The following is a 16,446-nucleotide window of genomic DNA, read 5'->3' as shown; positions in this document are numbered from 1 at the left end:
CAACACTCTTCCTTCAGTGACCATTCTCCTATTGCTTCTGCCCATAAGTGAGTTCTTTTCTTCTTTTTTTTTTGAGGTAAAAATAGGAGTTTTCATAACCTGGATATCTCTCTCACTTAAAAATATTAAATTTATTAATTCTATAGTTAAAATAACAATAATAATATTTCTCCAGTGCTTTATGATGGCTACAAAAGTTACCTACTTGGGACACCCCTTATTAGCATCATATTAATACTTGGGTACCAAGAATTTATAATATATAATTGTGATATAATTGTTTTCAATTTATTCTATTCTCCTGTTGAAGAAGAAAACTTGTGAGTAGATAGAAAAAATGCTTAATTGTGTTGGAGATGACAAAGAATAAAAGATCTATACCAACATCTAAATCTATAGTAATATAAATATTGATATATTATCCAACGGGGCCAGTAAAGTTGAAGCAGCAAGTCACCCTAAGGGAGAGATAGGTAGCAGCATATATTGTTCAAATTGAACCACTACCACTACAATCTTGAATACCACCTCCCCTCAAAGCCTGATGAAGACAGTTCAAACCTAAGAGCCTTAAAAATAGCAGTGCAAGGGGACAGGTAAGTGGTACAGTGGATAAAGCACTGGCCCTGGATTCAGGAGAACCTAAGTTCAAATCTGGCCTCAGAATTTACCACTTACTAACTGTGTAACCCTGGGCAAGTCACTTAACCCCCACTGCCCTGCAAAAAACAAACAAACACTGCACTACTTTCAGTCCAGTGCCTGTAGCCAATTTCTTGCCTTTTGCCTCCTTTGGGTTTGGGGGTTAGTGGGGATTGTGAGACATGCAGTGATGGAGAAATACTCTCTGGGAGTGCCTTTTCTCTTTTTCTCTCTAGAAGGAATTCCAAGTGAAGTTTCTTATTTGTCAATATCCTTACAACTTCTATAATGTAAGCATCAGTTGTTATTTCACTGTAATCCTTGAGGACACATTAGTAAATACAATCGATAGAGGGAACCGGGTAACTGTTCTTTTAGTATGGAATTTGAAAAATGTTTCTCACAAAATCCTAAAATGTGGAGTCTTGAGTAAGTCAAGTGACCAGACTCAACAAAAATCAATTTATTGATCTGTGTCAATTTGGAAGGCCAGATCTCAATCTTTGGAAAGCAGAGAAAATTTACATCCCACAAAATTGGAAGGTGTCTATCATGAATATGTTGGGTGATAGAATTAGGATTCAAAAATGTCTCAACAATTTAGAATGATGATCTATTTGAAATTAATAGGAGGGGGCAGCTAGGTGGCACAGTGGATAAAGCACCGGACCTGGATTCAGGAGTACCTGAATTCAAATCTGGCCTTAGACACTTGACACTTACTAGCTGTGTGACCCTGGGCAAGTCACTTAACCCCCATTGCCCCACAAAAAAAAAATAATAGGAGATATTCAGATGATGCACTTGGATTAAAAAGAAAACATGAAAAACACAGTAAAACCACCTGGTTAGAGAACAGATCAGTTTTCATGATCTTTCAGATAGCACTGACTGAGGCTCATCAATTATATCTTGTTGTTTCAGGACTTGAGGTTGTACTTCATCTGGATTTGGTGATAAATTCATCAAAGGCTACTGGTGTTCTCTTATCACCTCCTTTCTTATCTTAGGTATCCACTCTTTGAGGCTGATTTTTCTCCAGCCATTGCTATTGTAAATGTCATTCTCTTTGCAGATAAACCAACATAAGAGTTAATTAAGCTGTCTGCCTTTTCTCCTCTGATCAGTTATCATCATCCCATCTACTCCAAGCAAAGCATCCAGGAACATGCAGAAGCCAGCTTGTAGTAGACCCTGAAAGCCCATTGTTAAATTTTCTTTGTGGACCTTTACTTCAGAAATTGGCAAATGCTACAGATTAGTACTGTAATTATTGTTTTGTTGATTTCTGAGACTTAAGAAGGTGATGGAGAAAATGTTAATACTTTGTCTTGTATACATTCTTAGGTTTTTTGGAGATTTGGTTGCTAAACACTTACCAGCATAATCCTGGTCCTATACTTTCTTAGATCATCTTTTGTTTTTCTCCCAATATGACTATGTAGCTAAAAATTAAAATTAAAATAAAAAGAAGACATGACCCTTTTTGTTGTCCTAAGCTAACTTGAATAGCCTCACACCATTTTGAATTTTGGTATTCCTGATTCTCTTTTTTATAGGATCACTAATTGCATACTCTTATATTTATATTTTGTGACCTGGCCTTGATTCCATCTTTACATATCCTTTAAAAATCTAAATTGGTTGTTGACTTTCCTGTTTATCCATATGTCTCTTCAGAAAATTCCCATTTTTCCTTTTCATTGAAATTGCTTCCCACTGTGTCTTCAGAATTTCCTTCCCATCACTCTGGTGTGACTTTCTCTAAAGCATTTTAGTCCATGCCTACCATTGTTTTCCCTAAACATACTGAAATTTACTTGATAAAATCTCTAGTGAGTGCCAGACTATGCTCAGATTTTCTTCTCTTTGTCACAGACACTAGAATGGAATAATTATTCCCCATACCCTACCCCCTGCAATGTTTTCATAATTTCTACTCCAGAAACCAGTTTCTCCCAGTAAGTGACAATCTGATCTACAATAGAATTTCTCATTATTTCCTTTACCTTTTAAAAACAAAATTATCAATAAAGACAAGTCAAGAAGTTATGAGCTATTCTGATTTTGGAGAGAGACAGAGACACAGAGACAGCGTGAGAGGTTTTTTGTTTTGTTTTGTTTTGTTCTAACCTTCCTTTACCAGTCTTCTGATTATCAGGAGAAACAAGAGATGTCTTAATTTTGCATTTCTCTAATTAGTGATTTAGAACATTTAAGTCACATGTTTTTGATAGCTTAGGTTTCTTACTTTTTTTTTTTTAGTGAGGCAATTGGGGTTAAGTGACTTGCCCAGGGTCACACAGCTAGTAAGTGTTAAGTGTCTGAGGCCAGATTTGAACTCATGTCTTCCTGAATCCAGGGCCGGTGCTCTATCCACTGCTCCACCTAGCTTCCCCGGTTTCTTCCTTTTAAGAAGAAAAACTTGGCTATTCCAATTCTTTAACCATTTCTCTATTTAGGAATGTCTTCTTTTTATTAATTTAATCAATCCTTTATTTGTTTTGGATATAAAAACTTTATAAGAGAAATTTCCTACAAATACTTTATCAGTTACTTGTTTCCCTGCTAGTTTTAACTTCATTGGTTTTATTTATGCAAAACTTAAAAGAATTCATATAACTTAAATTGTCCATTTTAGCTTCTGTGATTTTCTATAGATCTGAGAGGCATTTTCTTCTTTTATCTTCTAAATTGTTTATGATTTCACCTTTAATGTGCAAATTGTATTCATTTGGAGATTATCTAGATATATAATATGAGAAGTTGGTCTAGGCCTCATTTCTGCCAAATTGCTTTGCAGGTTTTATTGATACTTTATCCAAGTATCTGGGATATTTGGATTTATCAAACACTAGCCTGCTAGTTTACTACTAAGTTACTATGTTAGCTTACAGCTGTATATTGTGGATCTAATCTGTTCTGCTGATCAACTTCTATTTTTTAACCCATACTTAACTGTATTGTAATATACTTTAAGATATGGTCCTACTATCCCTCCTCTTTCCCCCTTTTAATTTTTCTCTTAATTTTTTAAAATCTTTTGTTTCTCCATATAACTTTGGTTACTTTTTTTCTATCTCTTTGAAACATCCCTTAGTTAGTTTGATTGGTATGATGATGAAAGAGTAACTTAATTTAGATAATATTATATTTTTTTATTTATACACAATATTATGTCTTGGTTATGTCTTGGTAGATGGACTCCTAAATACTTTATATATTCTCTGTTTTTTTAGCAGGTATTCTTTTTTCTATCTCTTTCTGCTGGGTTTCATCATATGTGTGTATGTATGCATACATACATACACATATAAATTATTTATATATCATTTATATTAATATAAATATATAGTTGTTTCAATTAAAATTTTAAATTATTTTTAGGTTTCTCTATATAGACCTTCATATCATCTGCAAAAAGTGATTGTTTTGTTTTGTTTTTCTTTTCTTATCTTTATTCCCTTGATTTCTTTTTCACTTGTTATTGATATAGCTAGCTATTCAAGGGAATAAAAATAAGAAAAGAGGGAAAGAAACCTATATTAATTGTGATGATACCTAGCATCATGCTTTACCTGTGATTTAATTGGAAAGACTTCCTTTGTATTTACTTTTAATATATTTTTATATGTACTTGTCTCCTCCAAAAGAGTGTAAGCTTCTTTAGATTAGAGATGTTTCTTTTTGTATCCTGGTGCTTATGATTCTACCATATACTTCTTTTTTCATTTTATAGTGTTTTTTCCAATTACATGTAAAGATAATTTTCAGCCTTCATTTTTGTAAGATTTTGAGTTCCAAATTTTTCCCCCTCTCTTCTTTCCCTTCCCCCTCCTGAAGAGAGCAAACAATTTGCTATAGGTTATACATTACAATCATGTTAGACATATTTCCACATTAATCACGTTGTAAGAGAATTATTCTCCTTTATAGAAAATCCATTAGCCACCAAATTCTGATTTGGTATAAGTACTGCTGATTTTGGTAGAGATAAATGGAGAGGCTTGTATCTTTGAAGAAGACAAAGAGACACTCTCTCTCCCAAGTGGCTGAGGCATGAAAGGAAGCCACCATTTATTAAGTACCTACTATGTGCCAGGTACTGTGTTCAGGAATTTATAAGTAGTATTTCACTTGATCCTCATAACTTTGGGAAATAGAAGCTATTATTATTCCTATTTTGGTTGAGGCACTCAGGGAGAGTGACCTATTTATAGTCATACAAGTCGTAAGTGTCTGAGGCTGAATCTGAACTCAGGTATTTGTGATTCCAGTCCCAGTGCTCTATCTACTCCATCATCTATTTGGTTTTTTGTTTTGTTTTGATTTTTGGTTTTTTGGTTTTTTTTTTAAACAAAGTATTTTATTTTTTTCTTGTTACATGTAAAGAGAATTCTCAACTTTTGTTTATACAAGCTTTCCAATTTCAGATTTTTCTCCCTCCCTCCCCCCCTACCCCCTTCCCTAGACAGCAGGTAATCTGATATAGGTTTTATATATATATATATATATATATATATATATATATATATATATACACATATATAACATGAAACATATTTCTGCATTAGTCATGTTATAAGAGAAATATAAGAGCAATGACGAAAAACCTTCAAAATGGAAAAACAGCACCAAAAACAAAAGAAATAGTATGGTTCATTCAGCATCTATACTCCACAGTTTTTTTTTCCCCTGGATTTGGAGACCCTCTTCTATCATGAGTTCCCTGGAACTCTTCTGTATCGTTGCATTGGTGAGAAGAATATAGTCCATCACAATAGATCAACACATAATGTTGATGATACTTCGTACGATGTTCTTCTGGTTCTGCTCATCTCACTCATCATCAGCCCATTCAAGACCCTCCAGGTTTCTCTGAAGAGATGAAGAGAAGAACCTGACATGAAAGTCCCAAATGTAATGAAGGAATGCTGAAATCATACCCCTGGATAACTGCAAGTTTCCATAATTAGAAGCCTCTATAAGCAGAAAAAGAAAAGATATCCTACAGCAAGGGTTCTTAATCATTCTTGTGTCATGGACTTTGCAAGCTTTTTGACACTTAGGGATATGAGTTAATGGCATTTTCCTCTTACAAAATGCTCATCAATATGTCATGCTAGTTATAAATCTATTGTACCAAAGTATTGACCCACAGTGTTGGGAGGAACTTTAGATGTCCTTTAATCTAATTTATTCATCACAGAAGTAGCAAGTACGAGAATCAGGATTTAAAATTAGGTTCTCTGACTCCAAACCACCACTCTTTCCACTTTGTTGTGTTCCCTCTCTCATGATTTATGGTGATCCAAGTTTTTCTTTTCACTCCAGAGCTTAGAAATACAATGTTTTCTGAAACACTTGAACAGTGTGACACTTTCTACAAATTTGATTACTTGATCTTCACTATTGTCCAAAACCACATCTCAGGTGAGAAACTTTAAAAAATATTTTCATCTTTTTATTTCTATTTGTTACCAATATCAATCAAATACACATGAGTGAACAAAATAAGCTTGATACTCTTTGGAAAATTCCATGGGCAAAGCTTAAAAAGCTTTCATTTAAAAATAAGCTTATCTTAGGCTGATTGCTAAGAAAAAAATAACTTCTAATCTCACTCCACCATCACTGCCACCTCCAGCATAGTTCAGGTTACATGTGACTGATCTCCTGAGTTTCATGGACAGATACATCACAAAAGTGGGATGGGACTGAAAAGGCCTACTATATGTTTCTTATAAAAAAAGATAAGTATCAGGTAAGTTAAGAAACATTTTAAATGCTGGGCTTTCTTTACTCCTGAAAAAAACAAACAAACAAACAATTTGTTAAGCATGTGAGAGAATCCATGATTCTTTTTAATTTTTTTAAGATCTTGTTGTAAAAAGAACAGTTCCCTGTAACATACTTTGTCAATCATGAAGGTTTAAAATATTCAACAGATCATGATCTTTTATACAAGTTCCCCAAGTAGCATCAACAAATGACAAGCACTTGAATCTCTCATGATTCCTGGGATTGGGCTTCTTTGGCCACTAGAGGAATAGTTTTCTTCCCTACTTAAGACTGAGGAAGTGATGGAATATGAAGAGTAAGAGTGTAAGGAATTAACTGTGATTTGGGGTTTCCATGACCACATCTTTGCTTCATTATGGTCAGACTGAAAAGATGCAATCTTGAAAAGTCTAAGAGAAGATGAGTATGTACTTGTAGAGATTATAGAATAGAACATTTATTGAGTCAAAGTATCAAACTAAGTATCTAAGCCTCCCCTAGTAGTTCCCATATGTCCACATGGGCTTGGCCAAATTATAATGGGGACAGATCAGGGGGTAGGTTGAACCAATTAGAGACTCAGCATGGCTAAGAACCTCCCCTTCCTGTAGGAGAGGCAAAAAGGGGGGGGAGAGAGGAGCTGTATGGTTGCGCTTCAGATGGAACGAGGGAGACTGCACAGCTGACTCTCATTGAAACTATGGACTCCAGGTGGTGGTGAGTTTGTGTTGTGGAAGGGAGACCACTTCTTTTTGCTAGCTGAGCTGGAAGCAAGTTTGGGGCTTGAGTCAAGTTTTGCTAGAACCAGGGAACTTATTCGTTTTCTCTTCCCCTATTCCCTTTTTTTGTTGTCCCTGGCTTTATTAACTTCACCTTTGTTGTAAATTTTGTTCCCATTAATACAACCTGGTTTGTTTGTGGAAAAGAGGCTGTTAATCTCCTTTCTTATTAGTCTGGAAGAAATAACTAAAAAAGGCAGTTTGGAAGGGAGGAAACTTTGGACATAAAGGTCTCTCATTATTTTCCGAATCCCAATATTATGGCAAGCTGCCCAATTAACTCTTCCCATACTAAATTTGGCCCTTATAAGGGTAATTTCCCCCTCAAACTTATATGAACTTTAGCACAGTACCTAGGTGGATATGCTTTGAGCAGTTTGGTCATTAGGGGAAATTAAGTCCAAATACAGGATGATTTTACCTATGCTAACCTGGCTAACATAATTAAATTAAAAGTGGTACAAAAGAAATTCAGTATCAAGAGGAATAGCTACACACCCATTGACACCTATTAATATACCAATACAAATTACTTTTTCTGAGCTCTTGGCAATGGAGAGGGAGAGGGGTAAGTCCTTGTAATTTAATTATTTATAAATACTTTAAGGGGATTTTTCAGGCATACCAGTAGTGTGTGGGATTTCTCTGAGGGAAAAATAATGGAAATAACTGTAATAAAAAATAAAAAGTACCAGGTTATTTCAAGTCCTTCTTTTCAGAAAAGCTTTTTCCCCATCTACTATACTAGAAGATAATAAAAGATGATATATTTATTTTTTTCTTTTTTGCCCAGACCTAGGGTTTAATGTGGGATGGGGAACTCCCCAAGTAGAAATTCCCCTTCACTGATGTAATTAAGGAACTCATTTATAACCCATAATTTAGAGAATTGCCTTGTGACACTGAGAGGTTGAACTACAGTCAACAAGTGCCAGAAAAAGGACCTGAACCCAGGTCTTTCTTACCCCATTCTTGAATTCCTATTTATTATGTTGTGTAATCTCTCAGCAATAGATTGTATTCATTTTTACTGTTCATGTTAAACAAATTGAATTCAAGAAACATTTATTGGGAATGCAAAAAAACAAATTGGAGGTCAGTTCCTCACTGAAAATTTTATTGGAGGGACACAACACATACACAGACAAATATAAGTGATACAAAATTTTGCCTAAGCAACAGACTCCCTGAAAATTAGAATGGAACATATTGACACCAATGATTCCATGAGACAGCAATAAATATTAAAACAAAATCAAAAGCCTGAAAAGTTAGAAGAAAGTATCACACGGCCAAACAATTTAGCTGGAAAACCAAACAAGGAGAAAAAATATTTAAGGAACATTGGACTACTTGAAAGCCATTACCAAGATAAAGAAGAAATTTTATGTCATATTTCAAGAAACATTAAAAATTGCCTAGAGCAGCTAGATGGTACAGTGGATGAAGCACCAACCCTGGATTCAGGAGGACCTGAGTTCAAATCCAGCCTCAGACACTTGACACTTACTAGGTGTGTGACCCTAGGCAAGTCACTTAACCCTCATTGCACCAGAAAAAAAAGTAAATTGCCTAGATCTTTTAGATTCAGAAAGTGTTGTTCATCCTTCATTTTTGAAGATGACTGATGACATCACAGGGTGATGTCTTCACTTGTGCATGAATTGGATTTAAGTGAGGCAGTCTCACACTGTCTTCTAGAGCCATTGAAGTCCAATGGCAAGACAAAAGTCAGGATGACTAGTGATGTTCCAGGATGCAGTGGATGACCTTGGCATCTTTGATGTCGGACCAAGCTCTACATACTCTGCAATACCTGCTTAAGCCACTTTCTTTTTTTTTTCTTTTTTTCTTTTTTTTGTGGGGCAATTGGGGTTAAGTGACTTGCCCAGGGTCATGCAGCTAGTAAGTGTCAAGTGTCTGAGGCCAGATTTGAACTCAGGCCCTCCTGAATCCAAGGCGCATGCTTTATCCACTGTGCCACCTAGCTGCCCCTGCTTAAGCCACTTTTATGGTTGTTGGAATAAATTTTTCTTACACACCCATTTGTGTAGGCAAGTATTTACATGCTTAGGGTATTCCCTTAACTCAAAAATAGGTTTGAGGCCTGTCAGTTTCCCTCAACCTGTTTCAGACCATCTGCTGAGACAGTTTTACCAGGGTGTGAGTGCTGTGCTTCTACGGATTCTTGGAGCCACGGGTGAGAGTTGGGTGACTGCTTAAACACCAAAGGTGGATGAGCAACCCTGAAAAGGACTCAGCAAACCCTCACACACTAGAGGTGCAAGTCCTCCTTGAACACCCAAAAAATAAAATGGAAACAGAAACAATTTGGCAGTTGCCTCCTGAAAGAAATTCCAAAATGAAAACTCCTAGGAACATAAATAAAACCAAGAGGTTTCTTTCTGGCTGCTTGCAGTGTTTTTGTCATTGTTAGGTCCCACAGACAGAATTACAGATGATTTAACAACCATCATGCTGAAAGAACAGAAACCTTAGATTTCAGTATCCCAGAAGCCTAAAAATATAGCCTTATACCAAGAACTAACCCAGGAAAAACTAAATATAATAATCTGGGCTTTGGGGAGGGGAGGGGTGGGATAGATTTTTAATGAAATAGAGAATTTCTGGGAATTCCTGGTGAAAATAACAAAGCTGCATGCCAACTTTGAAGTTCAAATTCAAGAGTTAAGAAAAACATAGGGGGCAGCTAGGTGGCACAGTGTATAGAGCACCAGCCTTGGAGTCTTGAGGACCTGAGTTCAAATCCGACCTCAGACACTTAACACTTACTATCTGTGTGACCCTGGACAAGTCACTTAACCCCAATTGCCTCACAAAAAAACAAAACAAAACAAGAAAAACATAAAAAAATAAATGCAAACAACCACAAGGGACTAAACATAGATAAACCTTTTTTTTACACCTCCTTTACCATTTGGCCTAGTGTGTTTTTTTAAGGTGCTGTTTTCTTCAGGACTTTTTTTGTCTCCTTTACCAAGCTGTTGACTTTTTTTCATTATTTTCTTGCATTAATCTCATTTATCTTCCTATTTTTTCCTCTACCTCTCTTTATTTTCAAAGTTTTTTCTGAGTCCTTCCATGGCCTGAGACCAATTCATATTTTTCTTGGAGACTTTAGATGTAGGAGCTTTGACTTTGTTGTCTTTTTCTGAGAGTATGTTTTGATATCCTTTGTCACCATAGTCACTTTCTATGGTCAGAATATTTTTCTTTTTTGCACATTTCCCCAGCCTATTTCTTGACTTTTAACTCTTTGTTAAAATAGGACTCTGCTTCTAGGGTGGAGGGCACACTGTCCCAAGCTTCATGGGTTTTGTGCAGCTGTTTTCAGAGATGCTTCTAGGGACCTGTAAGTTTTCAGTTCTTCCAAGGTTGTATGATAGAAAGGAGAGATTTGTTTACTACTCTCTTGGCCTGTGCCACAGTCTATAGTCTACAAGCTCTGGTGTGGTAGTGTTCCTCCTCACCCTGGGACTGCCACCCAGGACTTGGACCTATATCTAAGTATGGGCAAAGCTAGCAAGAGACCCCTGTGATCTCCTTGTGGCCAATTGTTCATCCCCTTCACCATCTGTGGGCTAAGATTTCCAGAAGCAGTTGCTGCCACTGCTGATTCAGTGGCTCCCAAGGCCCGTTCCTGGTTTACTGGGGCTAGGTCTGCACTTTCTGTGACTGCGCTGGTATGGCCTGCACTGGACTGCACTCCAATCTCACCAGAGTGCAACAGGCCTTTCTTGCCGACCTTCTAAATTGTCTTTGACTGGAAAATTATTTCACCCTGTCCATTTGTGGGTCCTGCTGTTCTAGGAATTGTCTTATGGCATTATTTGAAGGTATTTGAAGGGGTTTTGGGGAGAGCTCAGGTGAGTCACTTGCCTTTCCTCCACCATCTTATTTATGCCTCCTAAACAAAGAGAAAATTCTTGCATTCAAATATGGGGAAATTTTATATCTCTCTCTATATATATATACATATATCCCCTATGACCCCTATCATCAGCAAGAGTCATAGAGGCATCTAATTAGACAGAAAGTCTAGGAGTGGTTTTGTTATGTCTTGATCTTAAAAAAAGATATAGAAAGAAGATCAAGAAAAAGAAAGGTTAGGGAAAATTATCTCATCTATTTGGAAAGGAGGCAAGGAGGAATGAGAGGAAGGCTAGATTAAGGAAGTGTTTAATCCTAAGTAAAAAAAAAATTACCTCTAAGAATGTACAAAACTGTTTATATCTCTTTTAGATAGCAAAGAATTGGAATGTTATGGGATGCTTTTCAACTGGCAAATAGCTAAACAAGTTATAGTACAGAAATGTGACAGAATATTATTGCACTGTAAGCAGTGAAGAGGAGAGTAGTTTCAGAGAAACCTGGGAAGGCTTGTATGAACTTGTATACAGAGTGAAAAGAACTGGGAGCACAATTTATACAATTAAAATAATTTTCTAAAGAGAAATAACTTTGAAAGACTTAGGAGTATGATCAACATATTGACTAACAACAATTCCAGAGGACTAATGATGAAACATGCTCTCACCTCCTACAGGGAGGTGACTCAGAATGTGCACTTATATGCGTATGTGTGTGCATAAATATAAATGTATGTATATATTTACACATTCATTTAGACATATATTCTTTTGGACATTGCCAATGTAAAGATTTGTTTGGCTTTACTATACATGTTTATAACAGAGGCTTTGCTTTTTCTTTCTTTCTCAGTTGGATTAGGGGAAGGGGAGGAAGGTATATTTTTGTTGATTGGAAAAATTAACATTTAATTAAACAAAAACAAACTACCTTGTGATATAGGACTGAATATCAAGGGAGAGATTAATATAGAGATCTAAGAACCTTTTGCTTAGAGATAGTAGTTGAACTGATAGGAGCTGATGAGATAACTAAATTAGATAGTAAGGCCCAAAAAGATAAGGGAGCCCAGGACAGAACATTGGTATAATGATACAGTTAATGACTGAAAAAGAAAATTTGAGAAAGAATCACTAGACAATTAGGAGAAAAGAATAGTATCATGAAAATCTAGAGAAGAAAAAGTTTCTAAGAGAAGGTGATTCACAAGGTCACATGCTTCAGGGGATCACAAAGGATGAAGACTGAGAAAAGGCCTTTATACTTGAGATCAATAGTTAACTTTGGACAGAATGGTTTTACTTGAAGGATAAAAGATTAGAAGCCATTAATTGTAGAGGATTTGGAAGAGAGTGAAAGTAGATGAAATGGAGGCACAGAAGTTAAGGATCAAGTGAGAAGAGTTTTTTGTTTTGTTTTGTTTTATTTTTTTAAGGATGGGGAAGACGTGTGTGTGTGTGTGTGTATGTGTGTGTGTGTGTGTGTGTGTAGCCGGGAAGGAGTCATTACATAGGGAGAATGTGTAGATAAGAGAAAGTGGGAATGATAGTGAGGGTAGTGTTCTGGAGTATATGGGATGGGATAGGATGGGAGTATAGGTAAAAAGGCAGCCTTGGAGGAGAGAAGGACCACCACTTCATACAAGACTTGAGAGTAGGAGAAAATAGTGGAGGAAGATGTCTGAAAGTTATGAAATGAGGCAGGAAATGGAAAAATATGAATCATGAATAAGGACTCTCTCAATTTTTGATCTTCTATTCCCCTTTCTGTAAATCTGAGTTAGCAGAAGTCAAGGTGTGCTATTGAGAAATTGAGAATTTGATTCCACATGAAGATCAGGATTTTGGGTAGAAAAGGAAAATTTCGTTTTACTACACTCACCAACCTATAGGTATCTGGAATTCTTGAAGCCTAGCTGAATGTGGTTATGACTCACTCCCACAGTTTCTTCCACATAGCCTTCAGCTGATGAGCAACTTGTGCCACCACCCTTGTTGTTATCCTCCATGGCAATCACAGTACCCATCATGATTTAAAGAGTTAGAATATATGCTACCTTGAGCCGGACTCCCTCATTTTTAGTCTATGATTATACAAAAATCCCATGATCATTTTAGTTGCCTTTCTGTGAACCTTTTCTGACTGCATTATGATTTTTCATCCAGTGCAACAATGAGAGTTACACACACAATTCTAGATTTAGATGTACAATGTTTTGGTATTGTGCAGGAAGAGTATATTCTATGTATTCTTTCTGTCTTAGTTTCCTCAACTGTAAAATTTGGATGCCAATTTGTGAGCATCAAATGAGATAATACTTGTAAAGCACTAGCACAGTGTCTGGTACACAGTAGGTGCTTAATATATGCTTATTCCCTTCCCTTACATATTCCTATATTTGTATTTAAGTCATTTAGTGTTAAAGGTGGGGTTTTTTTTGTGGGGGGTGATGTAGGAGGTGGGTCAAAGTTAGATTTGGAGCTTTGATTTCATCAATACATGGAGTTCTTATTGATGAATTCCCTTTTACCAATACTGATGAGTATTCCCTTTGCAACCTAGAGTCTTAAAGGATTGCCTGGGGGTTAAGAGATTAAGTGCCCAGAATCATACAACCAACATGTGCTAGAGATGGTCCTCAAACTCCAGTCCCTGTGTTTGGAACAAGCTCTCTATCTCCCATTTTATGCTGCCTCTTCCTCAAAGCCAAAGTTAGTTTCACCTGGAGGATCTCAGCAAGTTCTTAAAATTTCTGTAGTCATGCATCCTCTTCAATACATGTTGAAGCATTAGTGCAATTACTTTCACAGGTTTTTTCTATGTACTCTGCAATATGAGATTACCAAATGTCTCATGAAATGATATTTATTGATGCTTGTGAGGGCCAAAATTTGATATACTGAGTGTTATTTAGGTGACTTGCCTTAATATTGGTGTCCTGGAAATAGGAGGGACCTTTAAACCCTCCCCTCTGAACAGCCCTTTTTTAGATATTTCTCCCAGGCCAATAAGAAAGGAGATTCTAAGCTTTAGTTCACAAAAGGATCAGATGTTATTACTTGGGAATTAATTAAACAACAAAGATGAAACTAATAAAAAATCAAAGATAAGGAAATAGGAAAATAGAAATACAGATAGATATTCTTAACTCTAAACTTAGCCTATGCAATCCCAGACCGTTCCCAATTAAGCTAGTTCAAAGGAATTTAGGGTTTTCTGCAAGTAACTCATCATGCATGACCAGTCAGTCTAAAGTCGCTCGTGTGCCTGCCTGCCAACTCAAGGGCCCCAGCCGAAAGAGCCAGTATGAGCTTGCTTACCGGAAGTAGCTCACCTCCCTTCCTGGAGCGTTCAATGTCCCCTCCCCCAAAAGGGGAGGTCCTTCAAAAAGCTGCCTTAGTAACCTGTGGCCAGGTGTGGCCACTCCCAAATGAGTTAGCTAAAAACTAATTAATTAATTATTAATTATTAATCTTTATGGCAAATAATTTTTACCACATGCTTTTGGAGACTCTATTTCTGCCAACTCCTTTATCTGCCTCTCTACAATGAACCATCCTTCTATTTAGATGCAACCTTTCTTTTGGTTTTATTTTGTGCCCCAAATTTTGATTGTTATGGTTAAGTTTCTCTGGCAGTATGACCACTAGTTAATTGGATTAGACTATCACACTGAGAATATATTTGAAAAAGAGTAGGTTAATAATAAAATCAGGTATGGATTTTACAAATAGTTAAAAAAAGGAAAGAAGATAGTGTCACCCACCCTGAAAAAGCATGGTATAATGAAAAGGGACACTAAGGGACATTGTCACAATACTAGTTAAGACATGTGGGTTCCAGACCTCCCTACATCATTTACTAACTGGGTGGTATTAAGCAAATCACTTAACCTCTCTAAACCTCAGTTACTTGTTCTTTACTTGTTCCTTACCAGTACCACACCACTTTGAGGCCATTTCCAAATCATATCTATACACATACCCTTGTTTCTCCTCTCCCAACCAACTTTCAGCTCTTAACTTCCATATTATATTATATCATAGTATATTATATTATATTATATTATATTATATTATATTATATTATATTATATTATATTATATTATATTATATTATATTATATTATATTATATTATATATTATCCTATTAGAATGTAAGCTCTTGGAGAGCAGGAACTGTCTTACTTGCTCAGGCAGCATGTCTGTAACATTCCAAGCATTCAATAAGTTGATTCATTCTGTGCACCCACAATTATTTTTAAATAGGTCCACCCTTATCTTCTGTATTGTAATAATTGTTTTCATGTTTGGAATTTCATTCTTGAGAGCTTCCAATCTTTTTTCAGATGATGACATCTGAAAAGTTTTAGGCCATAATAACCTACCAATGTCCTTTATTTTAACCCTTTGAAATCTGTTCCTCTAAACTTTAGGCTGCATGCCCAATTACTCCCAGCCTTCTTTTCCTTTCCAACCAAGCATTTGAAGATGGGGTGGTAATATGCCTCAATGGTTCTCACATTTGATACTTCAGTAACCATCTTTTTATTTAATTAGGTGTACGATAGCATCCCCTCTTGTTACTCCCTCCATCTTTTAGATGATGAAATTATCACTTAGGCAAGATAAGAATGTATTAATGCCATTCTTCTTTTAATAGGAGCAATATTCAAGCAGATATCATGAGACCTGAAATCTCCAATCACTGCTATATCTTGTTTCTGTACCACATGTTTCCTAAACTCTACCATCTATTTCTTACTCTCTACAGGTGGTCTATAGCAATGGTGTCAAACTCAAATTAAAAACAATTCACTACTACATATTGACTTGGAAAACCACAAATCAACATTATCTATGTTGTATTGTATTTTTATTTATTTTGCTTGATATTTCGCAACAACATTTTAATCTTTTTCTCTAGGAAGTCTTTGACACTTTTGATTTATGCTATACTCCTTCAACAATATTGATTCTGTTTCTCTCTTTACCCAAATGCTTTCCACCACACTTCCCTTTTCTAGTTTTTAGATTCCATTTTAAATATAAAATGCCACAACCACTTTATCTACTGTATTTCTTTTGAAAAATATGCTTTTTCAAATGCATATTCCAATAAATCCTATCTTAGTGATACATAAGCAATAAAATTTCCTTTCTTGTATTCCTTGCTTATAGCTCATTCTTTATTCCTTTGTGTACTCATGTCTAAGGATTTTATTGTTGCCTTTTCTTGGATGTCATCTTTTCTAAATTAACAGGTATCTCTTCTGTTCTTCTTCTCCTTATGAAGTATTGCTGATTGTGTATTGGTACATATGCATAAGCAGTTTCCTTCTTTTCTTTTTCT

The 16,446-nt window shown here is 35.9% G+C and overlaps 1 protein-coding gene across 1 annotated transcript in view; it reads right to left on the bottom strand.

Moving 5' to 3' along the window:
- LOC122747948 (phosphoglycerate kinase 1-like) overlaps window positions 1-13,119 on the bottom strand; it is a 60,282-nt gene extending 47,163 nt beyond the window's left edge. The window contains 1 exon segment of the mRNA XM_043993713.1: window positions 13,030-13,119. Within this exon segment, the coding sequence (XP_043849648.1) occupies window positions 13,030-13,119 (90 nt within the window).
- Between the last annotated feature and the right edge of the window lie 3,327 nt (window positions 13,120-16,446).

This window comes from Dromiciops gliroides, chromosome 3 (genome assembly GCF_019393635.1).
Source record: "Dromiciops gliroides isolate mDroGli1 chromosome 3, mDroGli1.pri, whole genome shotgun sequence".
NCBI lineage: Eukaryota > Metazoa > Chordata > Mammalia > Microbiotheria > Microbiotheriidae > Dromiciops > Dromiciops gliroides.
The sequence above is the reverse complement of the archived record's forward strand: the minus strand, read 5'-3'. Positions and strand labels throughout refer to the sequence as shown.